General features: G+C 44.1%; 1 protein-coding gene across 8 annotated transcripts in view; it reads left to right on the top strand.

The window, feature by feature from the left end:
- The window catches only part of KAT6B (lysine acetyltransferase 6B), a gene marked incomplete at both ends in the record, with an annotated part of 190,722 nt that overhangs the window by 163,939 nt on the left and 4,136 nt on the right, over positions 1–22,647 (top strand). For all 8 annotated transcript variants that reach the window (XM_080693974.1, XM_080693975.1, XM_080693976.1 and 5 more), the window contains 4 exons: positions 13,318–13,549; positions 13,806–13,965; positions 14,549–14,863; positions 17,886–18,177. In XM_080693974.1, coding sequence (XP_080550100.1) covers positions 13,318–13,549; positions 13,806–13,965; positions 14,549–14,863; positions 17,886–18,177 — 999 coding nt within the window. The remainder of the gene's footprint in view (positions 1–13,317; positions 13,550–13,805; positions 13,966–14,548; positions 14,864–17,885; positions 18,178–22,647) is intronic.

Raw genomic sequence — 22,647 nt, forward strand, 5'->3', positions numbered from 1 at the left:
GGTCACACCCTATGATGTCTTAGTGCTTGGGTTTTTGCAGCTCTGAAACCTGGACAACTTTTTTGATTTAGTGATGTTTTAAGGAGAGACACTTTTTTCATTTTTACTGCATGAAACTTGAGTATTTGGTATATTGGTATCAACTCCATGCCAGCCTCTGCAGCCATTTCTATGTGAAAGAAATGTGCTGAAATTTAGTAGGACCGAGTGTTGAGTCTAATCCACCAGAGAACAGCCTTTCTGTAAATTTTGCTTCAACTCTTAAATTTAGAGAAACATGATTAAAGAGTTTATGTTAACGGGATGATGGTGAAATGGAGGATTGGGACCAGGAGTGGTGCAGGCTAGGGGTGGACTGAAGAGAAAATACCTGAGGACAGAGATATAGGGGAGAGAGACATTACAGCATAGAACTTTCTTTGCTCATTTTCTGTTTTTTTTTTAAGATCCAAAATGAAGGAAAACAATCCTGGCAGACACTGTAAGTATAGAGGAAATTGCCCTTCTACACAATTCTAAAATTTAGGGCAGGTACTTAGGCACTAGAGACAGTGCTTACAGAAGAGAAAATGTGTTAAAGCTTGGATTTTAAGAACAGGAAAGAAACAGTTTAGAATGGCTCAAAATGTGCTGAGATGAGGCTCTGCTGATTATTGAAAAAAAAAAACAGCTTCCTCTTTCTTATGGAGAAGATGATTCTCTGTTCACGGATTTCAAGTCCTACCCTGTGGTTTGCCCAGTGCTGGAGCTTTTCCCATGAATTTAAAGAAGTTAATAAGATTTTCCTACCAAAGCAAAAGCTGCGTCTGAGGACTCTGACAGCTTCCCCCCTGCAGCTTTTCAGTTGCTTCAGTTAAAAACTTGCAGAGCATAACGAATGTTTTTAGGGAAGAAATGGTGAATGGTGCCCATAAATTTGTTTTAAACATAGTTTATTTTGCCTAATACTGTAAACAAATCTTTCTTGAAGACACAGAGAAATCATCATATTTCATTAATAATCTAGAGGTTTGAAAAGATATTATTTGAAATATATCCCTGCCCACTTTTCATAAATTAAGTGTAAACTTCTTTGACCTCATTGCACATAATTAAATAGCTGTCGAAGGGTTAAGACCAACTAAAAGGTGATTCTGTATCTCAGTTTTCCTCCAGCAAAATTATACAGGAAGTTTGTTTCTGTTGTCAAGCAGGATAATTACAGGAGACAGTTACATAATCTACAGCTTCTCTCTACTTGTCCATAATCACTCTCCCACCTCATCCATGTGTCCCAGCGAGTGTCAGGGCCACACTTTGATTTGTAAATGACGATTGCACTGTAATTGATTGCTTGCAAAGTAACATATTGAATTGATTTTTTAAAAATGAACTTAAGCTATTAACGAGTCTATTTGAGTTCCTGTTACTTGCGTAGTTTGTGGTTCTTGTGTTAGCAGTTGTGCGCCAGTTAACAAATTAAACTCCTCAAGCCTTTTTCCTCATTAAATATGGAATATGGAGTTTCTCTATACAACTGAGTAGAAGGGTACCTAGCACATAGGGCACTTTTAAACACACTACTAAGCCATTCCTATCCTTGGAAACTGAATGGAGACCTTTTGGCTAACACTGACCACACAATATAAAAGCTTACAGGAATAATATTAATGTTGTATCTGTTGTGTTGATGCCAGTACATTGTATTGAAGTCTCAAAAACTCTAGCCACTGCTAGTGTTATAGAGTCTCTTTAAACAGTGGATAGGTTAGGGACTTATCCGAGGGGCTTAAGGAAAATGTGCTGTCTACTAACTGAAGGAGGAGTAATTATCTTCAATATTCCTAGTGATATATTGCTTGTTATTTTGCTTTTCTAACAGCCGGCCTCTGACATAGCCAATTGGCACCTCGCCATTCCTCTTAGATTAAGAGCTGGATAAATACAGGACACCAAATCCACCAGCAAACCAGCCAGCCACTTAGCTGAGTGGTCCATCCTACCCCACTCCCTCTCCCAGCGCATGAGTTCACAGCTAGGAAAGGGCTCAGTGGCAGGACTTTAGGAACACAGCCGTTCATGACCAGAGGGTTTTTACCTCAAATCATCTTTGAAAACATTTTGAAGATAAAAATAAGGGGACAGAAAAGTGGGCCAGTCGAGTGGAATTGTTTGTATAACCTGAGGACAACTAACATGTTTTCCGCCTTACATGTTTAGCAGTGGGTGATCAGTCAGGCCAGGGGAGTGGCTGTGCTTTGATGTTAGAAAGGTATCTCGGAGACGACACCTCCCTTTGGAAATGTGCTTTGACAACAAAGGGACTTTTCCAAGAGAGTTGTATCTCCACTTTTCTCTTCAGTATCGCCGTCTGTGTTTGCTATGTGAAATCTCATCTTCCAGAATTAGATTTACAACATACTTTGTCCTATTTTTGAAAATTATAGTGCGCAGGTGTGCGTGCACCACACACACACACACACACACACACACACACACACACACACAGAGTTTTAAGAGCCTGTAGGAGAGCAAATAGCAAGCCACGCTGCGCCCCCAGCCATCCAGTCTCACAAAGCCTGCTTCTGAAGTCAGTAGCAATGTCTACAATGGCATAAATCTGCCTACCCATCCCAGGATGTTGGGTAGGCTTAGACAAGGTGGACTAAATCTCAGGGTGAACTATATCAGTTGCTCTATAGAACCTTAGACGTGTAAAAATAAGCAAAAAAAAAAAAAAAAAAAAAACCTCCAGCAATGCCTTCAATAATTTATTTAAGAATAAAATTAAAGCTGGCACACACTTGTAATCCCAGCATAGAGGCTGGCCTTGAACATGTGATCCCCTTGTCTCATACTCCCAAGTACTAAGATTACAGACATACACCTGGCTGAGAGGAAATAATGAGCTAATTATGAAACAGATCCGGTCTGTCAGCTTTGTTAGAAAAATGGAAAACAAATGGAGGCACAAGTCAGAGCTTTCCTTAGATTGTGATAGGTAATGGGCTGCATACAAATTTTGCTACTTCCCAGATACATTGAAATAAACATATTATTAAAAAAAAAAATCTTAGCCAGGTGTGGTGGCGCATGCTTGTAATCCCAGCATTCAGGAGGCTGAGACCGGATTTGCGGCCAGCCTCAGCTACTTAGTGAGGCCCTCTGCAACTTAGTGAAACCTTGTTTCAAAATAAAGAATAAAACATAGGACAGGGGTGTAGCTTGGAGGTCAAATGGCTCTGGGTTCCATCCCCAGACCCGAAAAAAAAAAAAAAAAAAAAGCTTGATTCCCCCATTGATTTTAGTTTGGGCATAAATGGTACTGACAGAGCATAACATCTCCCACTTCATCATTGTTTTTCCCTGTGTTGCAGGCACCTCATTTTTCTAACAAAATTGACAGGCCGGATCTATTTCATAATTAGTCTATCATTTTAGAAGGGAAAATTTTATCCTTTGTAATGCACTAGACCAGGGCCTGGCTTATAGTGGCACTGTCACTAACAGGTACTTCTCGGCCCAGTGTTTGGTGGAAGAAAAGCTCTGAGACCCCTCACAGCGAGACCTATTTTATTTTTGGAAACAGGGTCTCTTAAGCCAGCGCAGTGGGCTTCAAACCTCCGCGATCCTCTGTCTTCGCCTCCTAAGCGCGGGGATTACAAGCGTGCGCCACCACGCCCGGCCACAGCTCTATCTTTGACAGCAGCCACCCTTCCCTGTTGCCTCTGCTCTGAGCTCGCTAGACACCACTGCAGCCACTGCTGCTCCCTGGGCTAACAGAAATGGAAAAGTGGGACTGGTGCTGGTCTCCCTTAAATATTCTGGCCCAAGTACAGTACCCAAGACCCTTTCCTTGATGTAGCCCATTTTGTATCTGAAATCCAGCTGGCCTGAGACATTCAAGAGTTTGCAGCTGGGTAAGATAGACATTTGTTGCTTTTAAAACCCCCAGGTGATTCTAATAAACAGCCTTGAGAACCATGAGCTGGACCGAAAGATGAAATAGGAAAGTATTCTCACTAAAATAAATGAATTATGTTATTAGTTATAAAAATGCATTTGACTCACGTTTGCCATGCAGCTGTATCTCGGGGTTTGTCTCTGGCCCTCAGCCTGCTTCCACACAGCAACTCAGGAGCACACGCATGGATGTTCAGCCCTGAGCACGCAGCACTGCAGAGGAAGCCGAGTCCCTTTCCTGCTGCCTGATCCATGTCCTACTTAAGCGTTTATATTCTATCTTTAAACCCCTTTTGCCTGTGTAGATTGACCTCTCATCCCTTCTAGGGAGTCCACAGCCACCCACAGAGCTGGAAAACAGCTGATATGCCTCAGCAGGGTCTAAATGCGCACACGTCATAGCATGCAGTTTCCACCAGGGAGTCATGCCCCGACCTTGTACCTTCCACTGAGCAGAGCTAAAGGAACATGGTTCCTCTCAACATAGTTGAGGCTGATCTCCACACTAGACTGGTCTGTGGGGAGCTCGGGGGGTTTTGAGAAGAGACATCCAAGAGAGGGGCTTAGAGAAGCATGTGGGCTCTGACCCAGGGAGCCAGCCGCCCTTCCCCAAAGACCTGCTCTTTCCACTCTCTGGGTTTCACTGGCTCACATCATTTTCCTGGGGACACACTTAGTTTTCTAGAGCATTTATCTTTGTTGCATGCATCCTGGGACCCACTCTGGGATCTGCTGAAGCCCCAGGCAGGCATTGTTTTTGCGGTTTGCTGGGCTTGCCATGACCTGAGGGTAGTCCTTGAAGTTAAGGACTTGAAGACTAAAGGGAATTTGGGGGCACAGATCTGTGATTTCTGGGAACTTTCAGTAGCTAGTTTCCCGAGACTATTCCTTAGACAGAAATTGTTTTCATGGTCTTTTCCTTTAATTAAATTTATATCTGGGTGGTTAACTGGAGGGGCGTAGTGGGGGAGTGGAATGGGCGAGGAACTTTTGTCTGAGGCTCTGGGATGGTTTTCGGATGCCTCAGGGAAAAGTAGGAAAAAGAAGGTAGCTCTTCTGAATCTGAGTGTAGAGCAGTCTGTCTCCTTCCTTCCCTAAACTCTCTTCCCCTATACTCAGGGCAGTTAGTCACCCGTATAATCACCTTGAGATTTCATTCACTCTTTTCTGAGTCTTAATAGTAGCCAACAGGGTTACAATGATGTGCCAAGCACAGTTCCACACGCTCTGTATTGACCTATCGTGTGAGTACTGTCTGCGCGTTGGGGGAGGATTCTGAAGCACAGGGAGGTTGAATAACTTGCCCAATGTCACACAGCTGATACTTGTGGGCCCCAGGTCCTATTCCAGGCACTCTGACTCTGGAACCCATGCCCTTTTTTTTAAAAAACTTGACATGTTTATTAATTAAGCTATCACTTAAATAAAGTGCATAGAAAATAAACATGTTTAAGCCAGGTGTGGTGGTGCACACTTGTAATCCCAGCATTTGGGAGGCTGAGACAGGAGGACCACTGTGTGCAGCCAGCCTCAGCTATTTAGTGAGGCCCTTTGCAACTCAGTGAGACCCTGTTTCAAAATAAAGAATAAAAAATAGGGCTGGGGGTGTAGGGGTGTAACTTGGAGGTAGAATGACCCTGGGTTCCATCCCCAGTACTGCAAGGGGGGAAAAAAAAGTTTAAAAATTCCTTTTTTTACAACTATGTACACTTTTTACTTTTACACTCAGTCATTCGTAAAGAGCTTTCAGCATTATTATTTTTTAACTATTAAAGTATTTCCCTTCATCCCTGTCACAGGAAGTTAACACTGATGGACTTTAGACAGACACATTTTCTTTTTTCTTTTTCTCTAACCAGAAGGTTGGAAGAACATAAGGAAGAAAACAAACAAATGATCTGTTACACATGGTAAAGTTGCTGAGAAATGTCTTATTTCTAGAAAAGAAGCTTGTCATCTGTTGAGCTCTTGAAACAATTATTCAGCTACCCGTATTTCCTAAGGAGACTGTTAAAAGTTCAATAAAAGAAACACCACAAGTCTATTTTCTTGGTTGAAAGACAGAACTAGAGTACCTGGAAACAAGATACCAGGAAAGCACAGAACACAATTCTCCCCTAAATGCAGGTGGTAAGCCCAGCATTAATACCTGAAATAGAGAAACAAGGAGTACAGGTACTGACGGGCACCATCCACAGGCAGGAAGAGTCCAGGTGACCCCGCCTCTGCACTTCGATCCTTGGAGTGGCCTGACTGTCCCTTCGTGGTCAGGGACCAGAGGAATGCTAGCCTGAGCTAGCCTGATGTTTTCCTGCCACTACGAGCCACTGTAACACAGTCCTTATCTATAGTGTTAAGAGAATTAAAAGCCATCGACTGAACGAGGCTTTGTTACATGGTGCTTTACTATATTAGTTCCTATATATAGCATATTTATATTAATTTGAAAATCAAAACAAATGAAAGTAGTTGCAAATTTTCAGAATGAGAGACTTGACTGGTATCTTGATTCAGCATAAAACCATCTGCTCAACGCCTCGTATTGCTTTAAGATGAAGGAAACATAAAATCGTACCCAGCCCTTTGCAATGCCCCGCATATCATCAAAAACAAAATAACTAGATTTCTATGAAAAAGAATCCCAAATCAAACTTGACATTTGACAAGGTTTAGATCTCTAGTATTTCCAGGTATTGATTGAATGAGTCAGTCCTTTAGAAAGATACAGTCATTAAGAAATATGTGTGTGTATTTACATCAAGGCTGCTGCATAGCGCCAGTTGTGTGGCCAGGGGACGACAGGAGGGTAGAGTGTGGCTGGATTAAAACTCACAGCTGCCAGGGATTCCCCCTTAATTCTTGTTATTGGAGTGAAAACAGGAGACTGACTGTGCTGGATGTGGCGGGCGGCTTCAGAGGGGGCCGAGGGTCGGGTGGAATCTATGCTCTCAAGCAGACTGTGGCCTCTTCTGCCCCATCATACTGTGTTCAGTGTGAGTTACACTTGAAAGAACCTGTGGCCTTGTTACCTAACTTGAAAAATTTCTTCTCATCTTTCATATAATGCACATAGATGATCTTAAAGTATGGTCCAGGGAGCACACAAGGTCATGAATATTTCAAAGTGATACGTTTTCTCCTTGCACGCTTGTGAGGATGTTTCCCAGAAATCTCAGGACCTGTGATATCACAAGAGATTGGCTACCAAAGTAGACACGAGAATGTAGCATTTTCTCTTAAGCCAACATTGAAGAGATTTGCAAAAATGTGAAGAAACTGCTTTCTCACTATGTGTGTGTGCGCACGCGTGCGTGTGGGGCACTAGAGATTGAACCCAGGGGTATTCTATTTCCAAGCTATACTCTCAGCCCTGTTTTATTCTTTATTTTGAAATAGGGTCTCACTAAGTTGCAGAGAGCCTCATTAAGTAGCTGAGGCTGGTTGTAAACCTGTGATCCTCCTATCTCAGCCTCCCAAGTACCAGTATTACAAGTGTGCACCATCACACCCAGCTTTCACTATTTTGTTAGAAAATGTTTAAATACTGAATTGTAGTGACACATGGGTTTATTGTATTTTAACAGATTAATACATATTTGTCATTTCTCAGTAAAATCAACAGATATAGCCCTTAGCTCTTCAGAGTCTTAGCTTTTTTGAGGGGGAGGGTACTAGGATTGAACCCAGGGGCATTCAGTGTTTTGAGTTGTATCCCAACCCTTTTAATTTTTTTGGTTTTGAAACAGAGTCTCACTACATAGCTGAGGGCCTGACCTCAAACCTGCGGTCCTCATGTCTTAGCCTCCCAAGTACTAGAACTACAGGTGTGCAGCACCACACCTGGCTTAAATATTTAAGTTTTTAAATGTAAAGACATCCTAAGACCAATATGTTTGAGATCCACAGATCTAATGTACAAACCGTTCCTACTCACGTCTGGCTTGTGGTGTAGAAACTTGTTAGAATTGCAGATCCTCCAGGCCCCACCCCAAACCTACTGAATCAGAATCCACACGGTAGCAAGAAGTGAGTTGTTAGCACAATGAAGATTGTTGAGAAGCACAGGACTAGAACAAAGCGATTCTGCCACTCAGTGACCTCGGGAAAATGTTCCAACTGGTGGGCTTTGAACGGTGCTCTCTCCAGTTCTCCGCCAACAAGGAGCCAGGCCAGATCTCACCCTCTTGAACTCTTCAGTCCCACTGTCCAGGTGGGGGCCTCCCTGCTTCACAAGCTTTTTACATCCTCATCAAAGCTGGCAGCATCAGAGCAGGTCCAGCAGTGGTCCTCAGCTCCTGTGCATCAGGATGGCCTCAGGGGCCTGCGACAGCACAGGTACTGGCCTCCTCCCACAGTTCTAGAGCTCGCTTGGTAGAGTCTGGGAATTTATGCTTCTAGCAAATTCCTAGGCCATGCTGATAATGAGAGTCTGGAAGACCACACATTTAGGTCTTCAGAAGCAGCGTTTATTCTGGTTGTCACATTTAATTATACCAGGCCCATTAAATTATGGGACAGCTGTCTTAAACTTCCACAGTTTTAAAACCAATCTCTAAAAATAGAAAATATTTGAAAACTTTCAAAATGTTAATTTTTGCCAAGGAGGCATCTATATTTTTAATAAACGGAAATCTCAAGGCTTCAGGCAGGTCACAGGTCATTTAGAAGCCTGCTGTTCTCTTAAAACAAGGAGAGCGAGGGCTCCTCACCCTCCGCTAATTGCAACATCACCACAAAATTTAAACATGGAGACATGTCAAGTTCATCTGTCAATATTTAAGCTGCTCACCTGCCACTCATCGCCTGTTCACAGTACTGCTCACCCTGGGATCTGGAGACCGAGGAGCATAGCCCGGGAGTTGCCATCTCCAAGCACGAGCTACGGTTGGCATCTAGAGCTGCCGTAAATCCCCGCCCGCTGGCGGTTCCCAGGCTTACAGACAGACCCGGTGCTGATGTGGGCTTTCAGCGGAGCTCACTGCACTAAACAGGTGTCTGATGAAAGGTGTATAATCCTCAAAGATTATCTTCTCCTAAAAGCAGCTGGTAACCCTGAACTCACATAATCCAGACAGATGGGGGTTGGGAGTGAGTGACTTGCCAAAGTTTACACTTTTGCATTTGAGGAAACGCATATGGTTTGGTTTGGGGTGGTAGAAGATGGAAGTGTGCAAGGAGGAAGGGCAGCCACCCTTCCTAAGGGGAGACCTCGCCGCAGTCACACCCTTGCCCAAGGACTTCTCTGTCCACTCCACAGTGCTCCAGATCACTCCTTTAAAAGGAAGGAATTCTCCGGGCTAGGATATAGCGCAGTGGCAAAGCACCTGCTTTGCAGGTGTGGCTCCCTGGGTTCGATTCCCGGTTCCAAAAAGACAAAAAAGAACCACCTTTAAAAAAGGAAGGAATTTTCATATAATAGAGGGTGGTCTTTTGCAGTTATTATGCTGGGAATTATATTAATTTGTGAATTGGGATCTTCAAACACAAATCTTGATCTTGTCTAGATAGTTCCTTATCGTAATGGATCTGCCTTCACTACCCCGCCCGCGTTTACCCCCCTGAGAGAGGATTTTAACAGTTTCAGGGCATCAGGGCTAGTCATGAGAATTGGTCAGCCTTAACAACGGTGAGGTATGCCTGGGTTCCACGCAGCACAGCTTAGCAGTGCTTACTTCTTGCATGTATTACATTGTTCTTGCTGTCCCTTCAAGCAAACACCTCGATCATCTTTTTAGTAAGTGTGTGGTCCCTACACTGACACTTAGCCTTCACCTTCCTCAGGTTAAGGAGTTCCAGTGAAGCAAATGAGGAAGCCAGGTTCAAAACTGTTTATGTGGGAGAGGGTTTTATGGGCCCCTCAGTTTTCAATTACAAGGCTCCTACTCATGAATAAGTGAACTGGCTCCCAGGCAAGTTCAAGGGAATAATTTCACCAGCAATTAATTATACTGCAGCTTCTGGGATTCCTCCTCCACACATTACTTTGCTTTTCATCTGAATTAGCCAGGTTTCCCCAGGGGTAGTTAAGGTTTTTCTGATTGAAAGTACCCTGAGTTAAGGAGAGGTGTTAGTGCGCCATGGGAATCTATTCACCAGGGGTGTATTGTACTTGTTTCAGATGCTTCAGGATAATACACCGGCTTCCAAGATAAGTGCTTTTTATTTCCCTGCATCTTAGATCAATTATTTGGCATCTTTTTGGTAAGTTAAATTTAAGAGCTGTAACTTAAACCACCACATCTCTATAATTACTCAATAAGTTAATGTTCTTACCAAAATTATTCTTTCTATGGGCCATATCATAATTATGCTTTAAAGAGCCTAGAAAAGTAAGCAGAAACAAAAGGTGGCAAGAAGTTCCTTATTTTAAATGCCGTGCCATGCCGAGCGTGGTGGTGCACACCTGTAGTCCCAATACTTGGGAGGCTGAGATGGGATCAGAGTGATTCAAGGGCAGTCTTACCAACTCAGTGAGACCCTATTTCAGAATAAAAAGTCAAAGGGGCTGGGGGTGTAGCTTAGAGGTAGACCATCCCTGGGTTCAATCCCCAGTACCAAATAAACAAAGGCCCTGTTTGGATCTCAGAGCAGTGCGGAGCCAGTAGCCATAGCATCTGAGGGCAGGTGCCTGTTGCAGGTAATGTTTAGATTCTGTCTTCCATCAACTTAGCACACAAAGGAATAGATGTGGCACACACTTTCCTTCTATACTGTATATCTTGACATATTACAAGGGACTTCCCTTAACCAGTAAGGAATAGGAAATATATCTGTGGTTATTTTTACTGTTCTGGTGGATTCTATTTTAACTTCAAGCTTACTCCTTCAAGAGAAGACTTTGTAAACTTCCAAATGACCCTTAGCAGAAATGTCATTTGCTCCCACGGGTCGTAGGTTCTTCCAGGGTCTCACGAATCTAAGAGAAGGAAATGCTCACTGCAGACGATGCAGGGCTCCCCTCAGAGTGGCCTGTGTGGTCCGCAGTGTTGATTCATGTCCTTAAACCCCACCTGTGTCCTGGTTGGAGTTTGGGTTTCTGCCACCGCCCTCCGGTGCCCAGGAAGGTCTCCCCTCCTGGTGTGTTTGGCAGCCTCTCTGTTTCGTCCGGCCTTTGCTCACACGGTAGGAGGGTGCTTGATGGGAAAGCCCAGTGTCCTTGTGCTCATCAGGGCTGCTGTCCTGGACTTCAGTAGCAGCGTCCTGTGCCATAGGCTGCGGTTGTTAGCCAGTGAAGAGTCCTAGGAGACAGCCGCTGAACACGGTGGGAGCAGCAGGTGCTAAAAGGTTGGCCTAAGCTTGAGTGGCCTCACGCTTTAAAGCTCAGGGCCTGATGAAGTATATTTGTACTACCTCAGGGTACAAAAACAGGATCAGCTGGGCAAAATGGAGTTTTTGGAATTCTGGCTGCCGCCTCTTAGGTCGTAGTAGGGACCGTGGGAGGGGAAGACAGAGCAAAGAAGAGCTTGTGCCTTCCGGTAAGGTGGCCCCTTGCCGTGGGGAGTGGAAAAAGGGGAGGGCACAGAGTGCCTCCAGACCGTTTGATTGTATAGAAATTTTTCTGCCAGGAAAGCTGAAAGGGGGGGTTTCTGCCCTCACCCTTGGGGCTCAGATAAGAACCCTACAGGCCCGGGAACCTCTACAGCCCCAGCAGGGGACTTTTAATTGTGGCATCTCTTGGACAAAGGGGGACAGCTCCGTACCCATGGTTCCTTCCCCTCGGGAGCACAGAGCTGGGACCTCCAGCTGACTGAGTACATTTCTCAGCATGGGCCAAGCACTTAGGAGCCAGGTGACGAATGTGCCAATTATCTTTGTTCTGAGGTTTGGGCTCCCTTCCTACTCTGCTCTTCCCCATGTTACAGGACACAGTTCGGGGTGGTGTGGGCTGGCTTGGGCACAGCGGCCATCGGTGTTAGCATTCCTGACACCGCTGTTGAAAGCCCCAGCCTGGAGCCCAGGGACGTGTCGACAGTGGCTTGACTATAAATGTTGCAGTGCTTGTTTGCATTCAATCAAACACTTTGCTCTTAAACATGAATTAAAGAGACAAATAAGTCAAAAGACTTCAGGAAAACCTAATGCTAAATTTATGCCTGTGCTTTATAATGCTATTCAGATTAAAGCTATCAAGATGCAAAATGCTGTGATTATACCCCCATGGGGTTCGGGTTGGATTTCTGGCTCTATATTTCCACGCTGTTTGCAGTGATTTGGAGAGGCAGTGAAATGCATCGGAGGCATTGATTTTTCCTTGTAACAAAAACACTCAAATTGAGAAAAATCTTGAATGCAGCCATTTTGGAAATGTAGATAAAGAAGAGAAAAGCTTAAGATTTGGGTGGCTTACAAAGCAATGTGGTCTTGTTACTGCTGCCACCTACTGCATGCGGTTGATGTTTGTTTAAACTTCAGAAGTTCACGAAGGTGAGGCTGTTGAAAGGTAATTAGAGCAAGGTAGATCATTAGTTTACAGCATTTCTTCTCTACTCTATAAGTGGCTCTTAATTACCAAGACAGCCACCAGCTTTCATTCATTACCTTCAAGTGGATTTAAAGTTTTTCTCATTTCAAAGTTCCTTTGCCAAGGAACCTTCACAGGAAAGCTGTAAAATACGTTCAAAAGCTCAACAGGTTCGGGGATTTTTGTAGTAGACATAAAATGTTTTAAAGAGGGTTTCTTTGTCGGTTTGTTTGTGTGTGTGTGTGTTCTTTTAATTTGTAAGAGCAACATTCTGAGTTTGGATTCTAAATTAATTTCCATGAAAGGGGTGAAAATATAGCTGGTGCGGCCAGTATGAGATGCCGCAGTTGACTTGAAAGACATGGCTTTATGAGTCCTAACCCGGAACCTCGGGTCCCCCGGCTAGTTAAACGTAACTGGCAATATAGGCTCTGACTCAGCTGAGACCCTTCTCTTTTATTAAGACCCAGCTGTCAAAGGGTCATTAGGTGCTTCCTGTGCAAAAACAGCTTGCCCATTAATGTTTGGGGTGGTCCCTCGACAGGATTCCTGTAAGTGCCTGACACTGAGTTTTTGAAAGAATTTAAAGCTGGTGGGAGGCTTGGATTTTGAGACTTACGAGCATTAATGTCTTCAGTCCTAGTTTCCGTCTTTGTTAAAATGCCACGATAGATGTTTGGAATGCTGCTACTGGCTGTGTGAATTGACACAGTGCCACTGTAAAAGACTCAGAAGCACAGACTTCCTGAGGATCCAATCATCCATGGGTCCCTGGGAAGAGTCTACACACATAAAAAGATACACTTCCCTGGTGTCATGTTTTTACCTTGTTACTACTTATATTATTTCTAGTGGCTCCTGTTCCTAGCTCTGGAAATGCCACAGTGAGTGGACTTTTGCTTCTTCTGCCCTAGGTTATTTGCTTTCTAGAAGAGAAGGCCAAGCAGGGTCTCCTGAAAAGCCACTCTCGGATCTGGGCCGTCTCTCCTACCTGGCCTACTGGAAGAGTGTCATCTTAGAATACCTCTACCACCACCACGAGAGGCACATCAGCATCAAGGCGATCAGTCGGGCCACGGGCATGTGCCCACATGACATCGCCACCACTCTGCAGCACCTCCACATGATTGACAGGAGAGACGGCAGGTCAGTCCCCGCCCTGGCCGCCAACTCCCAGATGTGTCACACTGGAGGGGTGCCTGCAGGTTAGGCACATGTATTCTGGTATCATGGAAACCCTTCTCCCATAAAAAACATGAATGGACACTCTTTGGCTTGTATTTCAGTGTGCAATATGCTTTCTGTGTTGTGCTTTCTGATTTTTCCTAACCCATGAAGCACTGGTATCGGTGTGTGAAGGTAAAGTGAAGTTTGTACTTTGTTCTGCCTTATTACACTACAGATTTGTCATCATTAGAAGGGAAAAGTTGATCTTGGGGCACATGGAAAAGCTAAAGACCTGTTCTCGAGCCAATGAACTTGATCCGGAGAGTCTGAGGTGGACCCCAATTTTAATTTCTAATGCTGCGGTTTCAGAAGAAGAGCGGGAAGCTGAGAAAGAGGTAATGATTGGTTTCATTGTCCTGAGTTGTGTGACTTCAGTCTCATAGCTCTCTTCAGCTAAGAAAGTCATTAACGTCATTGTCAAAAGCTTGGTTATGTAGAGAGACCTTGTGAAATGATACGGCACTAATTTACCCTAACCAAGGTTGTGTGGTAAAACACGATAATTTTATTGAATTGAGTATGAAAAATGAAACATTTATCATTGATCACAAAGCAGCATTTTTCACGACTGACAGCATGTAATCAGATCAGATTTGGTGCTGAGCTCCAGGGCTGCAGTGTCAATCGATTCTTTGTGTTTATGAACTTGCTCAAAGTGCTCCATGCCAGTGAGCATGTAATGTAGTGATAAAGAACTCAAATCAATTCGCTGCATCATTAATACTGCTAAATATCCCATGAAACCCAATCTTCTTTGATTTGATATCCTAACTGATGCAAAAGGATCCTGAGATGATGCAGCTGGAATTTGGCCGTACGGCACACAGCCCACTTAGAGACCCTTCACCGCGGATCCTTAGAGGCTCCAGCTGCAGAACTGCCCTCTCACTGGCCTCCATTCTTACCCTTCCCCCTCAGGCTGAGCGGCTGATGGAACAAGCTAGCTGCTGGGAAAAGGAGGAGCAAGAAATCCTGTCATCTAGAACCAACAGTAGGCAATCACCTGCAAAAGTACAATCGAAAAATAAATATTTGCATTCCCCAGAGAGCCGGCCGGTGGGGGGGGAGCGAGGGCAATTGATGGAGCTGTCTAAAGAGAGCAGTGAGGAAGAGGAAGAAGAGGAGGAGGAGGAAGAGGAAGAAGAGGAGGAGGAGGAGGAAGAGGAAGAGGAAAATATTCAGAGCTCTCCTCCACGATTGACTAAACCACAGTCAGTTGCCATGAAGAGAAAGGTCTGTGTCCCTGCAGATTTTCAGTCTGTGAGTCACTTTCTATCAAATCTTATTTGTCAGTGCCAACATTCTGTCCATTAGTATTTGTTTCATTCTCTCTACTTTAGATGTGGCTTATGTGTATAAAGTCCCACTGATCAGATATCATAACCATTTATCTTATAGTCAGGATTGTTTGTTTACTGGCAGGATGGCAGGAAACCGGGGGCAGGCCAGCTCCTAGTCTAGTAGTCACTGCCACCTGCTGGTCCGCAAGAGCAGAATCAATCTGGTCAGAGGAAGGAAAGGGGCCCAGAGAGCAGGAGCTTTGCCACCAGCCTTCAAGGCCTGGGAGGCCGGCAGCTACCCAAGCCCCGCAGCTCCTTGTTTGTTCTTTGCATAGAATTCTTAGAAGGTATTTTAGGCTCTTGATTTTTCTTTTTATTTTTTTCTCTCCTTTTTTGTTTGTGATACTGGGGATTGAACCCAGGGGCATTCTACCTCCAAACTACACCCTCAGCCCTATTTTATTTTTATTTTGAAACAGGGTCTCGCTCAGTTGATGAGCGTCTCACTCCTTGCTGATGCTGTTCTCTACAACCTGTGATCCTCCCGTCTCAGCCTCCCAAGCACTGGATCGCAGGCGTGCGCCACCACGCCCGGCTTAGGTGCCTGACTTTGATGCTCTGTAGCCAACTCTGCTGTACTGAAATTCCTTGTGACTTAATAGACTGGTGGATTCTCTAGATTATGCCATCTCATCTCCAGTGGCACAGAGAGCCAACAGTTTGTTTGTTTTTAAATTGCTCTCCCACATCTGATATCTATCTGACATAGAGGGAAAGTCACATATTGTTAGTATAGCCAAGACAAGCAGATACAACACAAAGTCAGACTCCGCCCCAAGTCTTTCCCATGTAGCACCTGACCAGCAGCCTGCCGTTGTGGCTCCCAGCTCAGTGTTCTTTCAAAGGCTGGCAGCTAGTGGGAGGGCTCTGTGGGAGCGGGCAGGAAGCAGCGTCTTATGAAGGGGACTGCAGGCTTCTGAGTAATGCTTCAATTTCTTTTAAGAAGACTGTAATCACTTGTTCTGTACATAATGAGAGAAACTTATGCTAAGAACAGAATCAGCCAAGGCATCACACACACTGCCACATGAGTGGACTCTGTGTGCGGCACTCGGGTGGAACCCAGGGACATTCGACCTCCGAGCAACACCCCCAGCCCTAGTTTTTTATTCTTTATTTTGAAACAGGGTCTCACTGAGTTGCAGAGGGCCTCACTAAGTAGCTGAGGCTGTCTCAAACCATGATCCTCAGGTCTCAGCCTCCTGAATGCTGGGATTACAAGCGTGCGCCACCACGCCCGGCTACTGGTCTCAATCTTAAAGCCAGTTCCTTTATTGTCTACATTCATATCTGGGGAAATTCTAGTAGTTTAGGAGGGCAAAAAGACTATGGGGATTAAGAACTACAAATGTTAAATTACAGAATATGATTAATAGGCCTCTGTGTTTCTCAAGAAAATTCAGAGCATTAAAAATGTAAGAACCAATAATATTTGGATACAGTTTACCTGAAGGTTGGCTTCCCCCACCCTCTTCCTTGTTCCAGAGATTAGACCCAGGGCCTTATGTGTGCTAGGCAAGCACTCTACCACTAAGCTATACCCCAGCCCTGGAGGTTACCTTTTAACCATATATACGTTGAACCTCTTTTGTGTGTTTGGGTCTGGGGATGGAACCCAGGGGCATTCGACCTCTGAGCTACACCTCCTGCCCTATTATTTATTCTTAATTTTGAAACTGGGTCTCACTGAGTTGCGGAGGGCCTCACTAAGTAGCTGAGGCTGTCCATGAACCGCGATCCTCCGGTCTCAGCCTCCCGAATGCTGGGATTACAAGCACGTGCCACCACGCCCGGCTGAACCCTTTTCTGAAGTGCATTTTTAGCTACTTGGGAGCTCATTATTGACTGACTATATTTTACCAATAAATCTACCTCTTATTCCTTATTTGAACTTTGTGTCATTAAATTCTTATTTACTTGGGGAGGAGTATTTTATCATTGCCAATTGTGGAGAGTTGTTTGTGCTAACCTCTAGGAAAAATGAAAAACATTTTTATATCTCATATAAAACACAGATTTTACGTGTCTCTTAACTTTTTAGGTGTCTTTCATATTAAAATATTTTAATATGGAAGCCACATTCTAAAGTCAGGCATGGTGGTGCACACCTGTGATCCCAGTACTTGGGAAGCTGAGACAGGAGGATTGCGGATTCATGACTAGCCCCAGCAATATAACAAGACTCTGAGCAACCTAGTAAGACCCTGTTTCATAACAAAAAAATAAAAGGGCTGGGGTGTTAGCTCCGAGGTAGAATGTTCCTGGGTTCAATCCCCAGAACCACATAAACACAGAAAAAAATCACGTCCCAGTAATCACCAATACATAAAACTCTGTTAACTTTTTAACAGAAGAGCAACACTTTCTTCAAGTACCTTCTTTCTTCCCTTTCATGGTTCCAGAAGTCCTGTGAAAGGAGACAAGTAGGCCAGTCTTTTGTACCATCATATTTTTCATAGTGCTTATAGGTAGTGGGCGTCCCTGGAATGATTCCCAAGCATTGAATGAGTGACCTGACAGCCAGTTAATTATCATGGCATTTATAGAAACGCGGGGTCCGTGGTGACCTTACAAGGTTTATGATGTGCAGGGCATTGAAGTCAGCAGGTACCACTTGGAAAATACATGCTAGAAAAGTAAAGCTTAGCCTTAAAAAATATGCAGTCAAGCTACTAGGATGTTCCCTCTCAAAGCCTCTGCTTGAGTAAACTGTTTTATTTGGAAAACACTTGCCTGTGTAGTTGGAGCCCAAAAGGGATGTTCAGCATCAAATGGAGGGTTAAGTACAAAGGCATTTACAGAAGTCTTTACATAGAAGATTCTCAGACACGCTCTCAGTACATGTTGGCTGTGTATCAACACAACCATTTAATTTCTCATGAGCTCCTATGTATTATGTTTGGAATTAATTTCAGAGGCCTTTTGTACTAAAGAAGAAAAGGGGTCGTAAACGCAGGCGGATCAACAGCAGTGTAACAACTGAGACCATTTCTGAGACAACAGAAGTCCTGAATGAGCCCTTTGACAATTCAGATGAAGAGAGACCCATGCCACGGCTGGAGCCTACCTGTGAGATCGAGGTGGAGGAAGGCGGCAGGAAGCCAGTCCTGAGAAAAGCATTTCAAAATCAGCCTGTGAAGAAAAGACAAGCAGAGGAAGAGGAGGGGAAAGACAATCATTGCTTTAAGAATGCTGACCTTTGTAGAAGTAAGTAGTGGATAACACGGATCTCCCCTGGCAGTCTGCCTTGACTTGATCTCCCCTGGCAGTCTGCCTTGACTTGCAGTGGAGGGCCACACGGGCCTCTGTGGGGTCCTGCTCACACCTCAATACATGCTTCTCTGTCCTTTCTCATTCATAAAAGGTCTGTTGTCCTTCCTGGAGTGGGATTTTATATCTAATAACTTCTAAGACTAAAACATGCCTCTAGGTGAGTTCATCTTTCCTGAGTGGCTTATCCTTGAAAACTAAAGTCTGTTAGTAAGAAACATATTGCATTTCCTTGATTCTAATATGTACTTTTCTTACATTTAATGTTTTGGGAATTGGGGTAAATATTATCATCAATGTGAGAACATCAAATGTGATAGTTCCTTTTTTCCTGGGAAATAACTATTAGTAAGCTAGTGGTGCTTCTTAACAATCAATAGTGTCTGGAGATAAACTGTGAACAAGAGTCATCTAAGCCAGGTGCAGTGGTGCACTCCTATAATCCTAGTACTTGGTGCACTGAGACAGGAGGATCACAGGTTGCAGGCCAGCCTCAACAACTTAGCGAGACTCTATTCAAAATAAAAAAAATTAGCCGGGCGTGGTGGTGCACACTAGTAATCCCTGCACTTGGGAGGCGGAGACAGGAGGATCGCGCAGGTTCAAAGCCAGCCGCGCTGGCTTAAGAGACCCTGTTTCCAAATTAAAACTTAAAATAGGTCTGGGAGTGTAGCCCCGGAGAAAGGTTCCATCCCCAGTACCACCAAAAAAAAAAAAAAGTGAACACCATGGAATTGTCTTTGATGCCCTGTTTAAAGTATATACCTTTGCCTGTCATACTGGGTATTTGTATTCTCATCTGCATCTTGAGGGTTTATGACAGTCCCTATATAGTTAAAATGAATCTATTTGCATCCTCTTTCAAACTGGGGACTAGGTATCTCATTTCCCTGGGAAACACAGGTTTTGCTCTAGCATTTGAAAAGTCAGTTTTAGCCAGGCATGGTGGCACATGCTTCTAATCCCAGCATTTGAGAGGCTAAGACAGGAGGATCCAGGTTTGCCGCCAGCCTTAGCTACTTAGTGAGGCCCTCTGCAACATAGTGAGACCCTGTTTCAAAATAAAAATAGGGCAGGGAGTGTAGATCAGAGGTAGAATGCCCCTGAGTTCCATCCCCAGTGCTGCAAAAAGAAAGAAAGAAAGAGAAAGAAAGAAAGAAAAAGAAAAGAAAAAGAATGAAAGAAAAGAAAAAGAAAGAAAAGTCAGTTTTAAGACCATAAACCGACATTCTCTTGACTTTCTTAGTTAGAAGGAACACTATCTTTAATATACAGGAGGATTGCGCAGATTCGGAGCCAGCCTTGCTGGCTTAAGAGACCCTGTTTCCACATAAAAAGTAAAAAAAAATAGGTCTGGTAGTGTAGTCCGGAGGTAGAAGGGCTTCCAGGAACCCCAGTACCACCAAATACACACACACACACACACACACACACACACACACACACACACACACAGAGTATCTGGTGAGGGGGAACAACGTCTGACCCTGGGTGTAGAGAAACCAAGCCACCAAGCCTTTTTATTCTTTTTTGTTTTGTTCATCATCCCCCATATTGGGGATTGAACCTAAGGCCATTTTACCTCTGAACTATACCCCCAGTCCTATTTTATTTTTTTTAATTAAATTTTTTTTTTTTTTAATTTTTGGTGGTACTGGGGTTCCTGGAAGCCCTTCTATCTCCCAGACCTATTTTATACTTTTTTATTTTTTGGAAACGGGGTCTCTTAAGCCAGCACGGCTGACTTCGAACCTGCGCAATCCTCCTTTCTCTGCCTCCCAATGCGGGGATTACAAGCATGCGCCACCACGCCCAACTATATATATATATATATTTTTTTTTTCTTTATTTGAAACCGGGTCTCACTAAGTTGCAGAGGGCCTCACTAAGTAGCTGAGGCTGTCCGCGAACCGCAGTCCTCCTGTCTCAGCCTCCTGAATGCTGGGATTACAAGCGTGTGCCACCACGCCCTGCTTTATTTTTTTATTTTTGAAACAAGGTCTAAGTAAGTTTCTATGGCTGGCCTCAAACCTAAAATCCTCCCAGGTATTGAGATTACAGGGATGCACCACTGTACTCTGCCCTTTGGTTTCTTTCAATGAGTGAACATAGACACAATCACAAAAGGTGTGTGTGTGTGTGTGTGTGTGTGTGTGTGTGTGTGTGTGTGTGTGTGTGTACATGTGTGTGTGTGTAAACTGAGCCTTATTTCCACTTTTTTACTATCTTCTCAGGAGTCTGTAGATAAGTTATCACTGCCTGTCTTCTACGGTATGTTAGCTAGAGTTAGGGTTATCAGAAACCTCCTGATTTAGGGAGGTAATCCTACAAAAACTGGTAGGACCAGCAGTGTGTAGAATAAGAGAGATCTGTGCCAGGGATCTGTGCCCTGGTGTGGCCATTCTCTGCCTTTGTGAGTAGAAGTGAAATCAGCTAAACATCTGGACATGACTACTAGCTCCGCCTAATGCTTGATGCCCTAAAGCATCATTCTACCTCACATACACATTCTTTTCAGCTAGTCAGTTTGATTGTGATGCTGACAGGTAAGTTTGTATAATCTTTTTATTATTTAAATGAGCTAGAGCCTATTCAGCCCACATATTCGATTAGAAATCACTTTTTCTGACACAAAGGATATTTCTCCTTGATTCTTAAGAGTTTTTTATCCTCTAAAGTAGTGTGCCCCATACACACACATACTGGGGCTTGAACCTAGGCGCTCTACTACTGAGCTACAGCCCTAGCCCTATGTATGTATGTATGTATGTATGTATGTATGTATGTATGTATGTATTTAGTAGTACTGGGGATGGAACCCAGGAGCATTCTACCTCTGAGCCACACACCCCAGACCTATTTTATTCTTTCTTTTTTGCAATAGGGTCTCACTGACTTGCAGAATGGCCTCACTAAATTGCTGGCGCTGGCCACAAACCTGCGATCCTCCTCTCTCAGCCTGCCAAGAACTGGGATTAAAAGCAACCGCAGCACTCCTGGACATTTTATTTTATTTACTTAATTTTGAAATAAGGTCTCACTAAATTGCCAAGTCTGAACTTGTAATCCTTCTACCTCAGTCTCCCAAGGTAGCTGGGATTTTGGTGGTACTGGGGTTCCTGGAAGCCCTTCTACCTCTGGGCTACACTCCCAGACCTATTTTATACTTTTTTATTTTGGGAAACAGGATCTCATAAGCTAGCACAGCTGGCTTCGAACCTGCGTGATCCTCCTGTCTCCGCCTCCCAAGCGCGGGGATTACAAGCATGCGCCACCACACCTGGCTAAAATTGTATTTCTAATAAAGCTTTATTTTTTTGTTGGTACTGGGGATAGAACCCAGGGGCATTCTACCTCCAAGCTACATCCCCAGCCCTATTTTTTATTCTTTATTTTGAAACAGGGTCTACGAAGTTGTGGAGGGCCTTACTAAGTAGCTGAGGCTGTCCATGAACTCTGATCCTCCTTTCTCACCCTCCCAAAGCTGGGATCACAAGCCTGCGCTACCACGCCCGGCCAGTAAAGCTTTTTATATAGCTTTCCTTTGAATTGGCTACTTAGCTAGGTATGGTGGCACACATGCCTGCAATCCCAGGATTTTAGAGGCCTAGGGAGTAGGGCGGATAACATGTTCAAGACCAGTCTCAGCATTTATTTTGTTTGTTTATTTATTTGTTTTGGGGTACTGGGGATTGAACTCAGGGGCATTCTACCTCTGATAGCCCCTCAGTCTGATTTTTTATTCTTTATTTGGAAACAGGGTCTCACTAAGTTGCGGAAGGCCTTACTAAGTAGCTGGGCCTGGCTGCTAACCTGCCATTCTCCTGTCTCAGACTACCAAGTACTGGGATTACAAGCGTGCACCATCATGCCCAGCTAACAGATTTCTAAAAGGACTGCGAGCCAAGTGAAGCACCACGCACCTGCAGTCCCAGTGCTTGGATGTTGCCAAGACAGAAATTACAGATTCAAGACGAGCCTAACAACAGGCTGGGGTATAGCTCAAAGGTAGACTGACCCCGGGTCCAGTGCACAGCACCCACCACCCACAGATGGCTACTTATGGCCAGACGTGGTGGCACGCTTGTTATCCCAGGGAGGCTGAAACAGGAGGATTGTAGTTTCACATCCAGACTCAGAACTTACTGAGGCCCTCTGCAACTTAGTGAGACCCTGTTTAAAAATAAAGAATAAAACAGGTCTGGGGTATAGCTCAGAGATAGAAGGTCTCTGGGTTCAATCCCCAGTACCACAAAAACAAACCACAAAAAGACTGTCTTAGAGGATTAACATAGTCTTCAATCTTGTAAAGATGTTAAATTAGGTATCTTATAACTATATATTTGTATGTTTGCTTATATGTATCTAAACATACATATTTATTTCTATTCATTCATGTGTTCATTT

This window comes from Muscardinus avellanarius (genome assembly GCF_963383645.1).
Source record: "Muscardinus avellanarius genome assembly, chromosome: 4".
Taxonomy (NCBI): domain Eukaryota; kingdom Metazoa; phylum Chordata; class Mammalia; order Rodentia; family Gliridae; genus Muscardinus; species Muscardinus avellanarius.